Genomic DNA, 24,187 nt, shown 5'->3' with positions numbered 1-24,187 from the left:
GTTGGCACTGAAGGCGGAGGAGATAAGAAGGGAAAGAGGGAAGAGTGTGTCCCCTCGAGGTGAGAGTTGAGCACATGTCAGATGTCTGAATACGTGAGTGAGCTGCTTGTTGAGTTCACAGACACTCCAGGTTCACCTCTCTAAACACTTAACACATAAGCAGATGGACTACAATAGGCTGGTAACTGAGCAGGAGTCTGTCCTTGCACATTTTGCATATAATTGTGGTCGATTTAAAGGCAAAGGGCCATGTTTTCTTTTCCGTCAAATTTTAGCTTTGACTGAAGACGAAACCACACAGACGTGCATTAGCAGTCATGTATGAAGCCTCCTCTAGTCTTCGGTTGAGCTTGAGTGGATATGATTTCAGCTGCTTACTCATAGTGCCCTCTACTGGCCAGCTGATGAACAACCAGGCAGTTGTGACTCAGAAACTGGGTAATGCCGATCACTTTAGTTTTTCCATTCTGAAAACACACCTTGTGTAATGTAGGGCCGGCAGATAAGATTGGTGAAGCAATACTTTTTGTTTTTGGTAGTTTTTTTTGTTTGTTTGTTTTATAAAGGGCTTGCTCAACCGTTTGCACTTTAAGTAACCACTAATTTATCAGACCCTTTGTAATAAGCATAAATTTTCCTTTTAGGGTTAAATGTCAAACTAATACACTCCGTGTCCACTTTCTTAGGTACACCTGTAAATTCTGATGCAGCCGAATACAACAGCGCAGCTCTAAATTCTACCTTTACAAAAATAATGTTTCAACAAAAACACTGCAAACTTCATGAACATTTACAGAACATTGTAGAATACTGTATATTGTTGCATATACAATATACAGTATATACAATATAATATACAAGCCTTATTGTCTATATAACTCCGTCCAGTTCAACATCACTGCAAACTACAACTCGTGTAATTTGGAAACCACGTCTCATTTCTGTCTGTAATTAATATCTACCAATCAAAAATGAACATCAGAATCGTTATAAAAGGTAGAAATTATCTGTGACTGCATGAGATTTTAAAAGTGTTATCTGAAATTGTGTTATCATAGAATAATCAGTTCACTCAATTCCACATGAATCACAAGGATTCATGTATTGTGAGCAATGAAGACATTTTAAAACTAACAACACATTAACTGCCACTGTGAACATAATTGATAAAACCAGAATTCATAGTCACTGATCATGAAAGCTACGCTATGCTCTGAAATCAATACAGATCACGCACACACACACACACACACACACACACACACACACACACACAGTGAACTTTGCCATGCATATTCAATATCTTAAACTGACTGCACAGTGGCCGGCCGTGCAATCATTAAGCCTTTGAAGCAGCAAAATACAGCCAAATGGTTTGGACGCATTAGGCATCATTTCACAGGCAAGCTATCAACCAGTTTAATGAAGCACATATAACTAAGATCAATACAATTTTTAAATGGTGTACCTCCCATGTGTATCAACAAAAATCAATTCAGGACAATGACCACATACACACATAACACGTCATCCTACATACTGCACTCCTGTCAACAGTAGAACAAACAGCTACAATTATTGACTATATTACAGATTATATTACACATCAATACTAACAGGTCAGGTCCTATAACAACAAACATTACAATATAGCATTCAGCATTTTTATAGGTTATACTAGCTACATAAAGTGAAACTGTGTAAAACTGTGTTTCCAAAGTGACCCAATTTATCACTCAGACAGAAAGAGTAATGCAATGTCACTGCTGGCAAGGATAACAATGCAAAATACACCAAATTATATGACTGTCATTCTGTGTCTTCATCTGCAAACTGAAATAGATTTCACCTGCAGCTTGCCTTCAGCAAATCTGAAGGCTGATAAAAGAAAAGCAAAACTATGGAGGTGGGAAAGGAAAGGCAAGATAAAATTGCAGTAGTTTAGGTTACAATGGACACAAAGAAGATAAAATTGTCATTCCAGCTCAGCCCTTGCACATTTCCTGTCTCCCTGTCTCCTGTCTTTCTGTCTTCTCTCTTTTTTTCTATCTGTGTCTCGCCGGCATAGGCAAATCTCAAAGTGCCTTACATGTCCTCCTATAGAGCAGAAACAGCACAACAAATGAGGAGGAGAGGCCACAGCAGCTCCCTGACAGGCCTTTATCTGTTCAGGAGGGAAAACTCTGGGTGCCAGGGGAAATAAGATCACTACAGATGAAAAATGTTTGAAAGAATGTATGCAGCAAACCTAATAGGATAAGGTGCAGCAGTCAGGCTAAAGTCGAGATAAAAGGAGCTTATTTCATGGTAACTGTTCACAGCACACATGAAATCTTGGAGAAATGTTGAGAAACATGGAGTGTGATGGGCCAAAATTCATTTCTGGGGTTTCTGATGTCACACTTATATTTGCTGCTGTACTGAGCTGTACAAGGTCACACTCACCCAAGTTCTCCATTTTGGTGTGAAAAACTTTACTCAACTCTGCACATAATGTGTATGCAGTATGTGAAATAGTGTGCAGTTGTAGTCAGAACTTTAAACTGACTCTGTTCGTGACCTAAAATGCTTTGTTGAAAAGTAAAAAGGTTTAAAAAGGGAAAAAAGTATTGATTTGGCATTTGAAACTCTCTTGTATGAACCAGTATTGAACTCTTCACACAATATCCAGGCATTAAAATTGCATCTCTCCAAGATGCTGCTGATGTGTAACAATGTATAGCTTCACTTGTCCTGTGACTGATTATTAATTAGTCAGATCTAAACAGGCCTCTTCTCTCCTGTACAATTATTTGTGAAGCCATAGAACAAAAAGAAACTTCTTTCCCTCAGCAATCACCAATGAGAGCGGGCAACAATTTCACACACCCACAGCCAGTGTGAAATAAAAACAGTAACTTTTCTTAAACAGACAAAGGGCATGCGTCCCTTTTTGATCTGAAAGGAACTCGCTTGCCGTTTACTCCCACTGACACAATAAAACACAAAGAAGCTTGTTGCTTTTTTCTAAAATTGTATTTTCCAGACGGGTTTGATGTCTGGAAGTATCCAACAGTCACATCACGGGAGGCAGTTAAAACCAGAAAATAGTCCTCCTTGTATTCATATTCGTGAAACTAATTCCTTTGGTGCTTAACAGGAAGCCTGGCATGTGGTTGAGTGTATGCACAATTAAGCACAGTTTAAAATGATGCACTTCTTAAACAACTGGTAAATGGAACAGATGGTCTATAAGAGCTGTAAAGATAAAACTAATGAATTCAAACATTAATGGCATCATTAACATCATAATAATAGAGTTATTTAGGGAAGTAGCAAACTCCTGTTAGGCAGTATGGAAGCAATATTCAGTATGGAGAGGTTTCATTGATTTCACATTAACAATTCATATTGTCACGTAGATAATGTTATTCTAACATTACATTTGACAGGAAAAATAAAGAGACAAAGCATTTACAGCAGAGGGTGAGCCACAATGACTGAAGGTGACTGAAGAAACTAGGACAGGAAACACCCATTCTTCAAGTGTGAAGAGTTAAAACTGACCCCAGCTGAGTCCTGATCTAAGATGTTTATAAAGATCAAATTTATGGCACAGATTTAATTGAGGGACTGCAACATCCAAATTCATTTTGGCAGAGTAAACGCTTGGTACTAGTGCTGTGCAATACTGCCTCCTAATGATAAAAAAAAAATAAAACACCACAGTACTGCACTATTGCTCTTCTTGAAACACTCAGCACTCCTGTTTAACTTAATTACACTGTGAAATAAATGGAAATCAGTCAAATCACTGGAATAAGAAACACACCCAGGCTTCATGTCACGAAGGAAGAAAACAGCAAAACAGTCTTTAAATTAATTTCAACTTTAGGTCTGTTGGAGTAAAGAAAAATATGACATGCACACGCACATGCTCATGCACAGTTTTGTCTCATGAGGGTACATCCAGTGCTTTGTAAGAATGTTTTCAGCACATTATGTCTTCTTGAGTGATGTTGTACCTGCTCGACACATGGTGTGTGTTCAGCTGATGTTTGAAATGTGTTGAGAAGTTCTCTGTGGGTTTTCGAGTGTGGAGGCTGTTGAGAGACATGAAGGTGGGCCATCAAAAGGAACCGCATTCACTGAAAACGAGGCAGGCCCGAGCGTCAGCATACAATATGCATGAACACATGATGAAAAATCCTCCAAAGTGATACATGATTCAAAATGAACGAAAGGTAAAAAATATTGAAGCAACAGAACACTCGCGGAGGATTTTTGGTTTTCCTCATCCAGAGCAAGGGTTTAAAATTCTTGTGATTTTGAGATGTAATAACCTTTGACTGAAAGTTAATGTCGTGGATATACAGTATTGTGACTTATTAAGAACACAGTCAAACATGATCACACTGAAATTAAGCTGATCAATGGATCAGTGGATTAACAGTTCTGATAATCAATCAATCGTTAAAGTCGAACAAAAATGTATTTCCTGGTTACAGTTTCTCATGGGTGAGCATTTGCTGCTTTTCTGTTCTTTTGTGAAATTGTGATGGCCATTTTTCACAGTCGTCTGACACTTTTAGGCGAAGTGATAAAGCCGAGTAATAAAAATAATGATTATTGCAACTGTATTCAGCATTCATTCTTCCTTGCACACGTGAAAACTCAACACAGAACAGTATTCAACATTCATGATTAAACTGCAGGTCGAGGACACATCATAAACAGTTTACGCATGTTTACAAGTATGTACGTAAATGCATGTAATGCAAGCCGACTTCCCACCTGCAAGATTTACACACTGATGATAAAAAGACTGAGATGGCGCAGGAACATCACATCACGCTTGGTGGAGCTGAACCCCGGGGGTTCTGTAGCTGTGAAGCAGAGAGCAGCGAGCAGCGAGCAGAACTCTCATCTCTGCAGAGCTCATTAAACTCCACTAATCGTATCTGTTACCACTGTAATGGGTGGAATAAAAGGAGAGCAGCAGAAATGAGATGTGCTTTCCTGGAGGTGGTTGGCTGTGCACTTAAAAAATGGTTTGTGTAAGAGTGTGCGCCTATGTGGGTGTATTTGTGGCATTCTTATGTGTGTGTTTGTGTGTTTTCCCATGACAGAAAAATCCAGCGCTGGCTCACCGTATCTGCCTATTTCTCCCTCCAGGAGAGGATGCATCCCCCTCGATTTTTCCCTTCTGTTTTCTGCTGAGCTTTAATCGAGCTCTCCTTCTTCTCTCTGCCCTCATTCTTGTGCTTTTCTGCTGCACTTGTAACAACATCCTCAATTGTTGAATGGATTACAGAGACGCTTGTGCTTGTACTTGCATTTCAGCATGAGAGACAGACTCACAAAAAGCAGTATCTGATATCTGGGCATAAAGGGACAGCAGCTGTAACATAATTAGACTAATATTGTTTGTGCATTAACTTAATCTTCTAATAACGTAGCCTCATAAACACGGTCGGCTCATAAACAGACTCGAGACTCTTAAGTTGAAAGGAAAAGATTTGTGTCTACTGCTTTGTACAAAGTTCTGCACAAACAGGAAGGATTCAATACAAAGACCCCACTGCCCAAGACTCGATGAGATGGAACTCCAAACTCTCTGCTGTTTATGCTTTGAGAACATTATTTAGTGTTTTCATAGAGACTGGGTGGTCTGACATTGTGCTGTCACAGCGCATCTCTTGTAAATACTGTCAAAGATTGGATCTAGGCCAAGTATCTAGAGGCTGATGAATCTCTGCCTGTGTTTGTTGTAAAAACATTTGTTTATTGTTTTTTTCTGCCCAAACTGCCATGATTAAAATGTGGATCCCAGGATAAACACCTCTAACTGAAATTCAAAGTTCCAACTTCTGAGCACTCCACGAATGTCTCACATCCACAGGCAGCACTTCTGAATGCGGCACTCTTTCTCTGCAACGCTGTGTGAAATGTAGAAGACAAAAAAATGCCCTCACTGTGAAATGATTTAAAATGCTCTCTAACAGGATTATGCACTTTCTCTGAACTCTCAGAAGAACAGTTAACTGCTAATGCTGAGTGCATTAGTAGAATCATTATGGCAAATGAAAGCAAAGGAAATCTGAGTCTGACTAGAGAAACTGACCTTAATATTTGGATGTTTTTAGATAAAACGAACTAAAACTACTCCCACAGATCACAGAACCCCTACTCTCTTAAATATTTATGGGAGTGTTTTTAGTGAAAAAGGTGTTGGTCAGTGAAAATGATGCTCTGAATGAGAAACAGTCTGTAATGCGAGTAGACATATCTGCTGTACTGCTGCTTCTCATGCTACACTTCAGAAGTCTGAATATTGGCACCAGGAGAGGAGCTGGGGGATGAGGGGAGGCATGAATCACACTTGACAAGACCATTTCCTTTCACTGTCATCCCTGCTGATTTGGCTGTGGGGCCTGGAAGCTGCTGCCAAAACACAAACAAGAGGGATTACATGGATAATGACAGACCTCTGTCAGGGTTTAATGTTTAAGTTCAGTTTCATCAGGGAACGTTCATGTAATGAAGCAGTTTCTGTGCACCTGTGATCACTGATACCAAAAAGTCTGCTACGATTCCATTTGGACTGGATTCAGTTCAGTCGTCTGTGACTAATATGAGACAATATCTTATGTACATTTAACACAGTCTGTGACAGAAGAAAGCTGCCACCATTTTCTGCTCTGCTTTCGGCATTTGTTTAAGTCTAAGACGCTGGTGCTCTGATGTGATATCTAGGGGCAGTAAATGTTGTACACTTCACCTTGTTTTTAAGTAAATTTACCAAATGTTGGTACACCTTGTTCAGTGCGAGTATTTACTGCTTTCTTGGGTCTTCAGAGATATGAACACGTGTAGGCTCTTGAATGTTGGACAGAGATAATGAAAAAGTCTGAAGAGTGTATTATACTGCAGTCACAATGCTTATTATTCATAAGCATAATAAAAGGAATACAGTGTGATGAATCTATCAAACAGATGTTGAACAAGCACAGCAGTTGCAGAGCACTTGATATCTTTGGCCACTCTGCCACACCCAAGACCAGAAACAAAATAAATCCACCTGAGAAGGTTTTAATCCCAGTGATTTGAATAAATTACATGGCAAGCTCACTTGTATTGCTTTGTTAAGGCAGATATGTAAAGCTTGTTTGCAAAGTCAAATGTTTATGTGTGGCCTCGAGATATTTTTAATCACTAAATATATTCTGAAACATGTTGAAATGTTTATTACATCACATTATTCTAATCTTCAAATAGGCAGCATTATCAAATTATATATCGTGATATATTTTGATATTGATCAACGTACCTCTTGCATGTTGCCACGGAAAAGTTGAGTCAACATTGTGTACTTAGCTGTTCAGACGTGACAGATCTTTGAGGTCAGCTCAGTCTAACAGCTCCGTGTAGTTTTCTAGCCCGCTGTGATGTTCCACCCTAACACTTCAGTGAGAGTGAGATTACTCCCTTAGGCTGTGGGGTTTCTGATAATTACAGTGGAAGGTGAGATTTTAAGGCTCTTCACACATCCCGAGAGTGAAAGATACTCTTCTAATCTTGGTTGGATGATACAGTGTATCATTTTTATTATGTTTTTGCCTGATAACCTGCAACTGCAACTATTTAATTAGAGTATTCAGCTTTTAATTAATGTTTATCACTTAATGAGAGCATTATTTGCTGTTCTCATTAATCAATGAGAGAAAGTAAGCAAGCAAGCAAACCTGAGAACTAGAACTAGATTTATTGTCATTATATTGATATTGATATAACATTTGGGTTGGCTGCTGAACTTGGTACTTTAACAACATTCTGACTGACAGAATCAGTGCTGATCAGTGAGCGCCCAATTTCGATACCAGAGAGCACATCTTTAGGGCATCGAGACAAAGAGAGTGAAACCGCGTCACCCCTGTAGCTTGTTCAAGTCACACTGAGTCAGGGTTAGAGCTTGGAACACAGTACTTTTGTGTACCGAGCAAATCACTTCTGTACTGCTGAGTACCGATTCACATTAAATTAACAGGTGCCACATTTCGGCCCCTGAACGCATGTCTTGGTGAGACAGTAACTTTGTAGTATGGAGAGAAAGAGACAACTTGGTCTGGTTGGATATTTTCTTGGAAAATTATTACCGCAAGTGAATCACAAAAGTTCCCACTTCAGCGTTCTTAAAATCATAGCAGGTACTATTGTTTTTCTTTAAATGTGCAACTTCCTATGCTGTATAATCCTGTATGTGTTTGGGATTAAAGCCTAAGCTTTATCACTCATCAATGATCTCTCGTCTCACAGAGGAAAGCTTGGCGGAGATGGATTGTCTTGACGAGAGAGCATAGACGCCTGAAGTGAGGATTTAGAAGCAGGAAAGTGAAGGATTAGAGACTAGGATTGACGTGATGGGCAGAAAAATCACATGCTGCTGCTGCTGACGCATCATCCACCTGCCACTGCAGATAAATGCAGCCAACAGGAAAAAAAAAGCAAGGGAAAGAAACACGAGTCGTATGAATACCAAAGAATACCAAACATTCTGTGAATCAATCACAACTGCAAACATAATCAACTTTAAGTGATTAGTAAGGATTACAGTCATCTTGCAGATGAGCCAGAGGAGAAATTGTTTGTCCTAAAACATGGCATGACTCCCCATGATCCCCCAAACAGAGTTAAACCGACACTTTGTCAAGTTTAATCTGAATCCCATAATTCTATTGTGAGCGGGATGGGAAAATCTGACATAACACTCCTCAGAGCACTATGTGCCCTCTCTCATACATGAAAAACTGTGACAGCCTGTCAAATCTGTACCATCCTGAGAGAATTGTTTTTTTGTTTTTTTTTTACACCTTCAGTGTAAGTTTCACCTGTGGTCTTCCTGCTATATAAAGCTAAAATGTCACAAACTAAGAGCTTTGTTCCATGGCACTTAGTCTGTGAAAAAGTCTCCAAAAAGTAAAACACAGGTCACAGTCCGCGGCTGTAGAAAAGAAGCAGCAGCTGAGGCTGCTGCTGCGGCTGTGGCTTCTGTCTGGCTGCCATCCAGCCTTGTCAGCTTGTGTCTGGCCTGTGGTGCTGCTCTGCATCACTGCTCGCTGATATGATAATCACAGAACCATTGAGAGCCAACTGGTAGCTCGCACACTGGTCGGACACTTGAGCCAACAAAAATCGAGTTATTACACTGCAGTGAGTTTTAGTACGGACTGTTTATGTTGGACTCTGTAGCCGGCACCTGTGCAGTTTTAGTGGTATGTAGTTTATAGCATGTGGCAATGTGAGTGCCACTTCTATCGGCAGCACCGGAGCAATAACACACTCAATATTTCAATATTTATCTCAATATTTTAAGAATCTGAAAAGACTGGAGCCAAGGATGAATTACCTACAACAGCTACTTAAAAGACATTTATCAGAATGATAAAGTAATCCATAATCAGAATGCACTGGTTTTCACTCAGGTCCTACAGATATCAGTGAGAGACCTCAGTCTAATTTAAAGTGACCCCCTTGGGTTCATGACGACATTACTTAATATTATAAATTATTTCTTAACAAGATAGATAGCTGTATAATCTTTTAAGTACTTACCTCAAAAAGTGACACGATAAAATAAAAGAAGTCCTAGTACCTACTCACCTAAAACATCAATAACTACAAACGCTTCATCGTAATACAACAGTATTTCCAGCAATTTAAACTTGTGGAAAATGTTATTTCACACACATCCATGGGCCGACACACAACTCCAGCCTCTCTACTGTCCCCTTAGCCTCTGCAGCGTCCGTCTCTCAAAGCTGGACAAAAGATAGCTAACAACAAACAGCAGAGACCCCCTGACCCAAAAAGCCTGCAGGAAAGTCAACAAAAGCATAAACATCTTATGTCCAATGCAAAAACACAGGGCTGCATTTTATACACAGGCAAGGCTCCACTCATAAGCACCTGTCTGCATAAATACAGGTTTTCATCAATAAAAATTAAATCAGCTGCAAGAGAACATCAAAGGCTCTGCATACACCTGTGGATCACTCATCACACATCTGCTGGTCACTCTGATATATAACAACAAAATGTTGTATTCTTCCAGTCTAAATTTATCAGTATGCCTGGCAGTCTTTTGCTGTTTGCTCACTGAGCTGCACAAACTGTTTCATTGCAATAATCATTAGCATTAGCACTAGAGACGTCTTACCTTAGAGCAGGTGTCCTCTGCACTGAGACAGTACAGCACTGGCCACTGAGCATATAACTCCCATGAAGACAGGACTGCTGTTTGGTATTATTAGTTTGTTCTTTTATCCACACATTCAAGCTTGGATAATTGACTGGCTACCTGTTAGCTGGAGTAAATACATGTCTAGTGGTTCACAGCAGGGCTAACATCAGCTAACATCAGAGTCATACTCTTACTGCCATTTTTAAAACAATGAACATGTGAGTCAAACAGCCTGTTTCCACTAACCAGGATGTATTTACTTCACCATTTCAAATTTCTCTCAGCTGCGGTTCATTAATCCGTATTTGCAACAGCGCCACCGCATGTCGGATGTCTAAAAGCAGGATGTCTGAAGCTTACAGGGGCTGGTCAACAGGACGAGAGTAAATAAAGAAAATAAAAAATATAATGTAGAAAGATAGTTCTCTTCCCAGAGACAATATCCCAGTTATTCAACACAATTGACTGAAAACACCTTTGGGACTCTTTGGTAAAAAGTAGATCTGGTAATTTGGGTGAACTGTCCACTAAATGAATCTTGTTTCCTTTGGAAATAACTCTTCAGACAATCCTTAGAGACAAAAGAGGCGTTTATCAGCTGTGTTGTATTCTAATGGTACATGTAATACTTTTAAATAACATTTGTCAGGCAGCAAGGAACAGAATATATTATTGCATTCCTTTATCTTGTTTGATACACAGATGTAGAAGAACATGACTAACATCACAAGTGACTGGGAACAACAGTGAGTGAAGCAAACTGAAATTTCATGGTAAGAAAGAGCTTTTCATAGCCACGGCCTTTGATATATTTGTAAAAAAATATATGAATCAGTTGATATTCACACCATTTTTTGCCCTAAAAGCCATCAAAAACGATGGCAAAATGTTCCTTTGGAAAAATACACATTCATTAAGGGCTGTAACTTTCCAAAGTAAAACACCTTCAGAGGCAGCAAACGTGGTGCGTTCATGCCAAATGATTTGCTGTTAAACAAAGTATACATACATCAAAGTTGATGGTAAGAAGAGGAGGATGTAAAAAAAGGTTACAGAAACAAATACTCCATGAAATGTGACATCTGTCTGATGCTCCAATGCACAGATATTATCTACTGTAATGTCCTTGAGAGTATCTTGTGGCTTTCCTATAGGACAGAATTTCCATCCTCTCTGCAGCACCACATCCTTGCCCTATCAAACATGTTATCTTTTTATGGCTTTCACTGCACTGTAGATAAAATCAGTAGGCTGGGGTGTCTTTTTGTTAACCTGGTTTGTACTGGTCCTATATCTCTTGTAAATGCTCTTGAGGGAATGAAAAACACCTCAACAATTTTTAACGCACAGAATTTGTAATCAGAATGACTTCTGTATGCGACAGGAGGTGCTAATACACAAAGGGTATATTAGAAAGGTGGCTGAGAAAAGGACGGACGTGAGAGCAGGAAGAATGAGACGGAGGAGATGCAGACACAAAGCCTGCTGACCCCAACACTGCTTTCAATCAGGCTTCTCTGGCAGCGTGTTAATTCATCTGAAGGTGAATGGACGTTGGAGAAGTTCAGTTCTAAATACAGGAACAGTTAGGAGGGGGTGGCATTGTAAATTTTTCAGAGTGTGCCAGGTGTCCCATGGTCCACCGCTTAAACTGAAACGACTGCTTTGACAGCAGTTTTCCCCTGTCAGGAGTTTTGAATGAGAAACTAGGAGAGTGTGTGCTATTCCCGGAACAACTTGACACAAAGTTTTTTGTTGCCACTGAGGAAAAAATCTGAAGAGTTTCAGGCACCCATCATCGTATAAGTAATTTCAAAAAATAATTTGCGTAGTTCCGCCACCCTGATGGATGGATGGATGGATGGATGGATGGATGGATGGATGGAATCTGCATAGCTCATGTAGTCTTCTGCTTGGGTGACTGGGTGAACAAGCTCTGTATTTCACATGTGATCCTGATGCTCTAGTGGAAGTTAGCTTTGCAGATAGTAATACCATGGTTTCTAACTCATGTGAGGAAGAGCAGAGCCACCGGTGCAGATGAATGACCTGCACTCATCTGTGACTGACCTGTCAATAACAGGTCTGGACATAAAGTACATCAGGGCAGATTACATCACTACAATGTCTTTCTTTTCCTGTGAGACAGACCTCTGTTTTTGTTATTTAGTCATGTTTAAGGTCACAAATTTACCGTTAGTCCAGACTTTTCAAAAAGAAGAGATCCAGTAAGGTGAAAATTAGTTCCCCAGAGAAATATCAGCTGACACAACATTACAGTGTTAATAACATTATCTGAGCTGTGGTCTTAATAACTTGTCATATTTTTGTGAGCACAACATTATATATTTGGTATGATGTTAACACAGTTTTCAGAGTGACATTAATAAAGAAACATAACACTTAACATAATACACAACTATGCAATATTCCTCAGGAATATTCAAATGTCTGTGCAGTACTGTACAGGGTCAAATGAAAAAGAAAATAAGCAAACTCTACACCGTTCACTTCAATTGTTCCCATTCAACTGAAAATAAAACATATATATTACCCCAACATGCCAACATCTACCAGCTAAGTGCAGAAACGCTGTGAAGTATGTACCATTGTACATCCCAAAGTACTGCACAGGGTGTTTTGGAAATTACCACTTGCTTGTGGTCTCTGTGAGCATTAAAATTAATTTCTAGTGTGGTGAAACATTTTTCCCTCTGATGAAGACTGTGTGATGTGATTCTAAATCTGGCTGAGTGCTAATGTATCTCCAGTGGCTTCATTTCTTCAATTAAGGTCTATGAATTTATGTTAATGCACATCAAAATGACAGATGGAGCATGAATGATAGCATCAATAGAGTCACAGTGTGATGTTTCATTTTCATCAATCAACAGTTTCCCTTCAGAGCAAACAAAATAAATAGGTATAAATAAATCAAAATCTTGAAAACAGCCCAAATGTGACTCACTGTGTGTGAGTGTGTGTGTGTGCGTGTGTGTGCGTGTGTGTGTGTGTGTGGGGGGGGGGGGGGGGGGGGGGGGGCAGGTTACCTTGAGTGCTGACTGCACATACTGACTGTACCGGCAAACTTCTTGCAACGTGACTTCTTCTACATGATTAGCAACACCAGGAGCATGAAGCTAATCTCTCACTGCAGGAAAGCCCACTGGGTAAGGATGTGTGAGGAATCTGTGAGTGTGCTGGAGCCATAACACAAGTGGAAGAAGGAGAGGAATTAATCGCTTCAAAGAAGACCAAAATATGATCTACACCTGCAGTGGTCATGTATTAAAACTTCAAATCACGTTCACCTCCTGAGCAGGGATTTACCAGTGTTTTTTTTTTTTTTTTGGGGGGGGGGGGGTACTAAGGAATATTCAAGGATAAAGTGTCGATAACAGTCTTTGACTACTAAACTGATACATACTGATATATGCTCTGCAGTGTTTGTTATTTCTAAAAGTCATACAGCCACAATGATGTTAATCATCAACATCTGTAAGTGACAGTCAATATTCATCATAATTTCAGAGAGGTCACATTCTTAATACTAATGTACTGTTATGTAAGCTGCTTTAAAGGGATTTAAATTTATTTGTTATCTATTTTGTCAGATACTCTGCTTTTCTCATGGGTTTAGATAATACGTCTCATGTATTTTAACACATCACAGTGGAAATAGTGGAAGCAATTTATGTATTTATTATTCATTGGAGCTCAGAAAACAACAAAATCCACCTCAACACATAAAGAAATGCACAACAGAGGAAAACAAAAATAGCCCAAATTAGTGTTGGACATTAATCATTTTACATGCTGATTTATTTCCAGGCAGACTGAGGTTTTAAATCTGGAATTTGGGCCAAGAAACAATAGCAGACATGAGAAAACAGGAAGCTTTTGTTTAAATTGAGCAAGAGCCAGAGATCTCAGGTCCTGCTGAAGTGGTATTATTGATACACAATCCTATCAACAGCCTATGGGTGCACTTGAAATGATTTCCTGCTGCTGAGCAGTAAACTTGCTTATTGGGTTTTTAAACAGACATTATGGCGTTGGGAAATGTCTTTGATCCTCAAGAGGAATAAGACCTTTATATTTCCGCTGCAAGAACAAAAAGTGCAGTTGAAGGCAAGGTTATAGGCAATGGGTGAATGAAAGAACGCTCTACCTTGAATGAACCTTGAAAAGTCATACACATAAGAAATGAACTTTCCCTGCATATTCTAGCTATTTGAAAGCACGGGAACTAAGTTGTCACGTTCCCCTGACAAACAGGAGCAGCGGCTGCTCGGGGACTTTTGACAACACATCACAACAACGAGCACAGAACAAATCACACCTCCAGTGGGGAGTAAGAGAATTGTAGCAGGATTATGCACCTGGCACTGCCACGTGAATGTGATTCATGAGTGAAAAAAAAAAAATATTCCGTCAAGTGTTTATTCTGCCAGGGTACCACCAGAAGGTTGTTAATATGCAGGTCCTTGGGCATGTGCAACACTCATGTAATGGATTTTCTCTCTGCAATCCAGGCAGGCCTTTGCATATAGCTGAGGGACTTCTGATCCAATGATGGGTGACAGCCAAAGATAACAAAAAAATCCCCCTCTAATTACTGTTCATTCATATTGCCAGCTAGTGCTACTGTGGATTAGTTTTCCAGCCGCTGTGTAACAGTGTGTACGGTTGCTGCTAAAAATAGAAAAAAAAAACACCCATCTCTTATTCACGCAATTTGCCGCTTGCTCACTTTTTTGCCCCCATCCCCGCCGCTCGCTCTTCTCTTCTTCCCCTTCCCTTCGCTCTCTCACACATCCGAAATCACAGACATGCAGCACAAGCTTCAAAGAGCATAGATAACTTGGGGAGCACAAGACTGCCTGTAATTCACCACAACACATGCAATGATAATGTCATTTTGCATAACCACAGAGAGTGGCATTTAGGTTTAATTCACCCAGCACTCTCACCTATGCTCTGACAGATGAGGCACTGTGAATGAGCCCCACAGTTCAGACTTCAAGCTGTTTTTAAGTTTGGCTTGAATAGGAAAGCGACAGACAGGGAGCACAGTAATACCCCTTGGGCAAATGTAAAATAAATGTGCAACAAAGACTGAACATTCAGTGTTTGTATTTTCAGGATGTGATAGTCCGCAAACAAATTTCAAAAGGAAGTTTGACGTACCTCCAAACATTTAAACAGTCTTTGGTTTTCCACAGTGTCACGCTGCCTGCTGTGTGCTCCACTCCTGCCTGAATGTGAAGTGCGTAATCATTTCAATTGTTCAGTTCAGGAAATCTATCCAACCTAAGCAACTCTGATTACAGCCGACAAGGCCGACAAACACGCTGCAGCGGTTAACCCCACAAGCAGGATAAATGACAGTTCTGCGAAAAGAAGCGATTCAAAAGAGTTCCTGTTGCACATAGGAATAAATCAAATATCTGCTTTGTTATCGCACGACAGCAAACAGCCTAAAAGCAAATCATTATTTATTGATCAATAACAAAATACAGCCAGACAAGGTACAGCTCAACTTAATGCTGAAAAGAGAGCCAAAGGTCCGGCCTCATGTTGAAACTGAACTGAAAATAAGCAAAGCTTTTTTGTACCACAGTGGACGAACATGCCCTGCAGATACAAGCACCTATATACAATCATCTACATCTGCAGCAAACCTGTGAAAAATCACAACTTGCTATGGCTTGCATCAGGTCAGCCATGGCCGAAGGGTGCCATTTTCTGTTTTAGGAATTACGTGACACCTTGTAAGAGAACACCGGAGGTGGATTTTGTCATGCTTTGAGGTTTGATCCTGAAAAAAGAAAAAAAAACTTGGCCTCAAAGCTCACACACTCTCACAAGTCATGTTCAAAGAGCACACATATGCATCCACACAGTTTGTGTGTTACTGCAGAAAATGCCCTTCAAATATTGATAAAAAAAAAAATTCCCATAAAGTATATAACCATAATCCCAAGTAAACATCATCTATTTTTCATTACTAATTCATTCAGCAGCCTCAGACATTGCAGAGATTTGCAAAGATGAAAATCTCCCAAAATTAATTTGTGAGATTCAGCATTTAATGCAGAAGCACTTGAATTAAATTAGTCAATAAAATATGCTAATTCTCAGTTCACTGGAAATCAACACTGCATTTTTTTATCAACCAGGGGGACATAAACCGGACATTTTAAACTTTCCACAGGTATTCAGCACCTCGGGCCTATCCTCATATTCCTGAATTTGATTTGATTATTTTTTTATATACCTTTTAGACCTGTGGCATATTCAGTCAGAGATCAAAGGTTTGTACTCATGCATGAAAGGTAAGCTCCAATCTCTCTTGTCTCTCTCTTGCGCACATACACACACACACACACACACACACACACACACACACATACAGGCACACAACACCACTCACACATATATTCACACCTGACATCTTTCTTGTGCAGGAGAGGAGCATCACATTCGATCAGCATGAACACATCACTGTGTCAAACTTCATTAGACCAGAAATAATTCAATATGAAAAATCTAAAACAAATTACATTACTTACATTTGAAGTCATGCTGCATGAAGTAGCGTGAAATATAAATTCTCTCTGTTTCACAAGTGATTTCACAACAAAGGAGACAGATAAAATACACTGACAGCTCTTATAAAGGATAAAAGTGTTACATGATTAAAATATTGAGAGAACTGAATGATTAATTGCACCAGAAACTGCTTTAAAAGGAAAACAATGTTTAAAAAATGATTCCTATCCATTTTTTGGAGAAACTGGGACACACATCTTAAACTGCTGCCTCCCTAAATGCCTTGATTTTGCATAACATTATTGTTGGATCTAAATTTCTGTGTCATTATCAGAACAGTCTACTTTTAAAGACTCTCTGTCACGGCTTCTCTGTATCTGGTTTTATCCTTAAATACAAAAGAACAGTGGGATCACCAAATATTAAATCACTGCAGGCAATAGAGTTAAACTTAATTAGGATCAAAATAAAAGTTTAATTTTTGATATTTTTCAGCGTGTAGGTGGCACTCACTGGCTTGCATGAGCTGACCCTGACGCCCAAACACCTGGGAGAAAGGGCTGCGGCTGCAGGTGAGCATCTCCTCCATGGCTGAATTCCTCCAGGAGGGGAAAGGTCCTTCGCCTTCAGGAAGAGAGAGTGCGCGAGCCCGAGAGTGGAGAAGGTGGACTGTTGCACTGGAGCACTCCTCTCCTCTCACTCTTTCAACTGGCTGTTAATTCGCAGCTGGAGACACCTCACGACCTCTCCTACGCCTTTCCCAGGACTGTCATTTGCTTTTACAGCTCCCTCCCTACTGACTGCAGATCAGAGCTGTGTTCGTCGCCTCAGATGCCGTCAGAGTTGCTGCTGCTCTTCAGCTGATGGGAGATCTGCGTTGGGTTGCTCTCAGCCTGCTCATTAGTGCTCCAGTGTGGTGCTGCTTCAGACAGAGAGCACAGGCAAACACAGCATGAACAAAGCCAGAGAGAGAGAGAGAGAGAGAGAGAGAGAGAGAGAGAGAGAGAGAGAGTAAGCGATGAGAGGGAGAAGCCTGCTGCAGAGAGAAGACAGACTCTCTCCCCTGACGAAAGAGAGACTAGAGATGACAATGTGTGCATGTGTGAAAGTGTGTGTATGGTCGGTTCTAACAGTATTCTGAAGCTGCTGCTGCTGCTGCTGCTGCTGCTGCTGTAAGTCTTTGGCTGGTATCCTCTTTCTGCTTTATCTCCCTCTTCTAAATCCAATCTGAATCCTCTACAGTGGTGTTGGGATACACAACAGATAAGCACAATAACATCTGTATTAGGCAGAAGACTATAACATGAGCTAAGTTTATAGACTGCAGGCAAATACTGGCATACTCTCAAAGTGGCCTGAGGTTCGTTCATTCAGAGGCGTCATTATTATACAGGAGCTTGGAAGTGACAGAGAGGGAAAACAAGACTTAAAAACAAGAGCTAAACACAAAACGTAGAGAAGACTTTGCTGACCAGTTGCAGAGAAAGGTGCACTGGGGTGGGGGGAGCATGAAGAAGATAAATGCCAGTCTCATATGTGTTAAAGGGTTTCCATTTGGGAGGCACCTCCACCATCATGTTTGTTCTCTGCGATCTACTTGGGGTGTCTGATGCGTGGCTTCAAACCAAATTTCCTTCAGTACAGGAAAGTTTTCCTTTCGTTCTTACCCCTCCTCCCCCAACCCACTTCAGTATTACTCTCCAAATATAGACAGAGCAGGCTAATCCTACATCTCTCTGTCTCTCACTCACACACAAACAGTCAGGTGTATGCAGGTCTTATGCGGCATTTTGCTTGTGCAGGCAAAAAAAAAAAAAGAAAGAAAGAAAGAAAGAAAAAAGCACATTCTCGACTTCCTCTCAAAGCAAAACGCGGGTGGATTCTGAGCAGAAAACTAAACCATGGACACAAAAGTCAGTCTCGAGCTAAAGGGGCCAGTGGATCATTAAAAATGGATCCACATCCTTTATTAATGTCCTCATTACCATGTCTGTTCTGCTCCCACACGAACAGCATGCAGAGAGGGAAGAAGAGACTTGTACAAAAGTATTTTATCCCCGTATCCTGTTTGTATTATTGCTTCCACTCAATGCTGCTCGGAGGGGTTTGGTTACCTCTGTGATTCCACAGATGGGTTTGTCTTTCCCCTGAACTGAGTCTTACATGAGTTGTCGAAGGCAGTAAATTAGCTGTATTACAGTCTTCAAATATTTGAAATTGACTTAACTAGCTAACTTTTGTTGAGATTAAGAGTGTGTTTTTCCAGATACCTTACCAAAGCTGCTGTGACTGCACCAAAACGACAAGAAAAAGAAAGAAACATGACAAAGAAGAAACAAACAATGTTAATGTTCACTTAAGTGACACCCTAACAATGTCCACCTCAAAAGAGCATCATTGTCAGCTCGGCCCGGGACAAGAAGAGCCAGACTGGGACTCAGCTCTGTTGTGTGTCTGCACCTGTGATCCTGACAGGTCACTGTCATCATTTGATGCATTGTTCACCTGTACATGCAAAGTTAATCAGTGCCAGATGACACACCGCATCATCCAAACTCAACTCATCTTTTTTTTTTTTCCTTTGCACACGTAGGGTGCAGCATGAACTTCCAAATCACCTGGGAGGGAAAAAAAATTGTTTCGTCTCACATCATTTTAGTGGTCTCGGTTCAGCGTTAATATTGTTTACCAAATGTTCAGTAATGATGATGAAATTAATGAGAAGGAGATCAAAGGTTTCTCCTCAGACTTCTGAGATGCATGTTTTTGTTTTCAATCATCTCTGATCATGTGTCTTCACTTTTCATATTAACTTCCTGTGAGAATTCAACATGGCCCTGGGCTGAGATCCTAAGCTGTGTTGAGCATATAAATGCAGCATCGCAGTTTGAAGTTAGTGCTGAGCTTGTGAGCTCTGGGAGATCCTGTACCTCAGGGCTGTGGTTCGTCGCTATACACTGTACACTGGAACAACTCCTAATGAAAAATCATCTGCCCGGCTTAAATCACATGAAGGTCCATGTCTTACACCTCGAGACAGTAATTTCATTTTTCATCATTTTGGAATTCTAAACACTGAAAGAATGAATCCTTATCTGTACCTGAAAGCTCTTGGTTTTCCTCACTGTAATTAAAAAGTCACATAACAACATGTGTTCTCAACCTTATGTGTTCAGCTTTATAAAAAATACATTTGCTGGAGCTTTGAATTTGTCTGAGAAAAAAAAAAATCCCCTAAAACCAAACCACTTGAGTCAATTTGTCACAAAAGCACTAAAAAACCTCTGAAGAGTGAAAATATAATCTTCACCAGAGGGAGAACAATCCTTTACATATGAGAACACAGCAGGCTTGCTTCACCTGCTGCTGCTCAGTTGTTTGCATCTGTGTTACATTACAGTTTTGGCTATAGCCATAGCACATGGGGAAGGGGGGAATTACAGTGATATGTCAATGTCACACTGATGTTCACCACAGCTACTGTTTCCAAGGCAGTCTCATATTGAAGAATCATAAAAAAAATGATCTTTCCCCTGTATATAATTTGCCTGTAGCAAATAAAACATCCCACATAACTGCCAAAATTCCAATTAAAGTAAAGCCCACTGCACTGCCTGTTGATGAACAATTAAATTCAGGCAGAGATTACTTTTTCTCTGGTAGTGTTTTACAGCACATGAACCTTCCTCATCCCTACAGACAGCAGTAGTCAACGCTAAAGTCATTATAAACTTTAGATTTAAAAGGGCCGAGGGTTTGTTATCTTGATAAAATAAATGAAAGAATGAATGAATAAATACATAAATAAATAAAAATGCTGATGTACACTATGTAGACAAAAGTATGCAGACAGACCTTTTTATGGGGTTGTTTGTCAGGGATTGGGCTGGGATCCTTACTTCCAGAGAAGGGAAATCTTAATGCTTCAGTATATCAAGACATTTTTGTCAATGCTGTGCTTCCAACTGTGTGGCAACAGTTTGGAGAAGGCTCTTTTCTGTTCCAGCATGACAGTGCCCCAGTGCACAAAGCAAAGTCCATAAAGACATGACTGGATGAGTCTGGTGTTTAAGAACTTGACTGGGCCACACAGAACCCTGACCTCAACCCCATCAAACACCTTTGGGATGAACTGGAGTGAAGATTGTACGCCAAGACTTTTGGTCCAACATCAGTGTCTGACCTCACAAATGCTGCACTGCATGAATGGGCAAAAATCCTTACAGAAACACTCCATAATCTTGTGGAAAGTCTTTCCAGAAGGGTAGAAGCAATTGTAGCTGTAACTCTGTCTATGTATTTAGAATGCAATGTCACTAAAGTCCCCGTTGGTGTAATGGTCAAGTATTCCATTACTGTATTTACACATAGCACAATGTTTCTTCTTTGTTCTTCCACACCAAAGTCACAGTCATGAGGGGCACAGTCATGCTGGAATAGAAAAGGGCCTTCCCCAAACTGTTGCCACAAAGTTGGAAGCATAGCATTGTCCAAAATGTCTTGATATGCTGAAGCATCAAGATTTCCCTTCACTGGAAGTAAGGGACCGAGCCCAACCCCTGAAAAACAGCCCCATAAAGAGTTGTATAGATCTTTTGTGCTACTGGGTAGAGGATGTGTGTGAAGCATCCATGTTTTAGTATCTATAGCTTTGTGTTCTATCAGAGTCTGCTTTATTTTCCTAACATGAGAACGTATACAGGAGTTAGACTCTATTTACGCTGCTTACTCTCCTGTCGTCCACCACAAGCTCATTGGTTTAGCCGACACTCCATGAGACTAAGCCCTCGGCCAGTCCTATTTACTCCTCTGTAAAAAAGAGCCTCAAAGTGAAGACAGCATGTTTCTCACTGGTAATTACTCCCTGGAATTACATGTCATTACGGTAATGACTACACTTATTATCTTTTGTCAAGTTCCTTCCAAGGCTTCACTATATAAGTTATATGAGTCTGAATATGGGTGTGAACTTCAACTTGACTGGAGCGTGAAGGTATACAACCATGAGGAGGTAATTCTACTTTCATACTGTTGTGTTTCCCCAAATTTAAACATAGTGCACACATATTTTATTTCAGCTTGTCCAGCTGCTCACTGCTGCAACTCACTAAATAATCAAAGTGATACAGTGTTTTCCTCTGACGGTTGGTTGAGTAAGAGATGTGATTAGCTCAGGGGTTTGTGTTCCCTCACAGACAGAAGAGCCTGAGTTTAGTTCCACTGTGGCAGATTCTTTTTAATTTACAGCTTCTCAAGCAAAGTATCTTCCGACAATCTCTGCTTCCCTACTTTCACCATTTGCTCATTTATTTTTTACGTTTTTCACCAACTCAACTTTTTGCGCTTCTCCTTCACTCAGTGGCAGATTCAGGCTCAGGGAACTATTAACTGTTTAACCATTTGAAAGCACACACAGGCCAAATCATTTCCTAGGATGTAAGTCAGCCTATATTTCACTGCACTGCGTTTTCTCCACTGAAATGGCACCTTAGAAGGCACTTCAAGTATTTTCTTCATTTTAAAGGCACCCAACAGGGCACATTCCTGTCATACAAAGGGATGACAGAAATATGTGAGCGGGTCTGAGAACTCCATGGATGGTTAATGGTTGCTTTTACTTTGTCTCCAAACAAACAACATTATCATCATTTAAACATAAACTTTGTCAGAAAATCACAGTTTTCTACTATAAATCTTTGAAAGGGAAACATCAACCAGTGACTTTTTGCATGTGGACCTTTACTGAATACCTACTGTCGTTGACAAAATGCTTTTTTTTTTTGGAATTAAGTGACATTTGTACTCCTTTTTGACATTTGTTCTCTGTGCATTTTACCCTTGACACCTTGTGATCTGGCAGAATTCACTGATGTCCACAGATGTGCACCATGAGCTTAATAAACCATAAGTTTCATATGTTCATTTATTAATAATAATAATAATAATAATAATGATCTGATGATCAGACAATGACCATTTTATAGGGGATAAGTCAGGTCATTTTTGTCACCAGACTGACTGCAAAAGCCTGAGGCACCCAGGCAGATGAATTCATCTGTATCATTTGTTTGGGAAGAGAAGAAACAACTAAACAAGTAAATGAGAGGAAATAGGAAAAGAAAAGGAAAAAAAAGCACATTGCACACTTTTTTGTCATTATTTTAGGTAGGTAAGTGGAGATTTTATTTGTGATTGTTTACCTTGGGGCAGAACTCTCTTTCTAAAACAAATTTTGTATGAGGCTTGTTAAATTTTGCACACATGCACATCTAATGATTATGCTATTTGATCAAACTAGTTTTAAGAGCTTTATTAATTTAGGAAATATTGTACTCACAAGTTGGATATTCCTAATAAAGTTTTACTTATTCAAATTGCACAAACTAGAAGATTTTGGATTGTTCTAACAAAACAGGACTAGTTTCTCTGAACTTGATGTCAACTTCAAAGCCAGAGCACTTAGACACTGTGCAGAGGGAACAAGTTGGGTGGTCTGTTTTGGTCAGGTTAATCAGGACTCTGATTAAGTATGAAAGAAGGAGGAAGAACAAACAACGCATTTGCTTGTTGAATTGTAACAAGGCTGCATATACAGACACGCTTCCAGGAGCCATCAGTATAGAGACGGAAACCAAACTTTATCGCAGTTTACAGAGCTAACTTTGCTAATTAGACATTTCTTCACAAAACTGAGCTTGTGTAGATCAGTTTTCTTGACATGGTGGGTCACTGTTGTCTCACAGTCTGAGGGTTTTTGGTTTGACCTCTTGCTGTAAAAGGCACTGTGCTGAGTGGTTGAGACTTGAAGCACTTATTTTCAGCTAAAGCAAGAGCACATACATTTTGCTGCATACATTTTCCCATTGTAGATTTTTGACACTCACTCACTCTCATAGCTTTTTTTTTTTTTTTTTTTATGTAAATGTCTTAATTTTCACCCCAGTATGTGATTACAAAACAGTGGCTAATATGACATGAGAGGCACAAACTGGATCTGCTTTAATGTTAACAGCTGAGGTCTCAATGTTGCAAAGAATACATTGTAAAGAAAAACTGTTTTAAGTGTGTGTGTTTTTAGCAATGTCATACTTGCACATATTTAGATGCTAAATATGCAGGATAAAAACGAGATGAACACACATTAACAGTTAATAGCTACTCCACAAAATTATTCACTGCTTTCTCAGAAAAATGGGTCACAGGCTTGTGGCTCTGGATACCTTTGTTAGGAGACTTTTTGGCATCCAGATAGATGCTAATTGCTAAAATACTGATGGTGGAGAGAATGTTTTAAAAATAGCATAAAAGTGTGTGTCACTGTAAACGGATTTTTCAAAGAGAATGTGGGAGTGCAAAAGAGATGCAGAGGTATTATACAATTCCCTCAAATCCACCGCTTCATGGTTTATGTAA

At 39.8% G+C, this 24,187-nt stretch overlaps 1 protein-coding gene across 3 annotated transcripts in view; it reads right to left on the bottom strand.

Annotated features, from left to right (window-relative positions):
• LOC124063310 (kazrin-like) overlaps window positions 1-17,654 on the bottom strand; it is a 152,251-nt gene extending 134,597 nt beyond the window's left edge. Inside the window, exon 1 of one of the 3 annotated variants that reach the window (XM_046396829.1) lies at window positions 17,288-17,654. In XM_046396829.1, coding sequence (XP_046252785.1) covers window positions 17,288-17,363 — 76 coding nt within the window. In that variant the 5' untranslated portion in view covers window positions 17,364-17,654. Of the gene's footprint in view, window positions 1-10,195; window positions 10,471-17,287 lie in introns of those variants that run through there. The other 2 variants (XM_046396828.1, XM_046396831.1) reach the window with 2 other exon arrangements.
• Between the last annotated feature and the right edge of the window lie 6,533 nt (window positions 17,655-24,187).

Source organism: Scatophagus argus, chromosome 8 (genome assembly GCF_020382885.2).
Source record: "Scatophagus argus isolate fScaArg1 chromosome 8, fScaArg1.pri, whole genome shotgun sequence".
Lineage (NCBI taxonomy): Eukaryota > Metazoa > Chordata > Actinopteri > Scatophagidae > Scatophagus > Scatophagus argus.
Note: the sequence above shows the minus strand (reverse complement) of the source record. Positions and strands in the feature narration are given on the sequence as shown.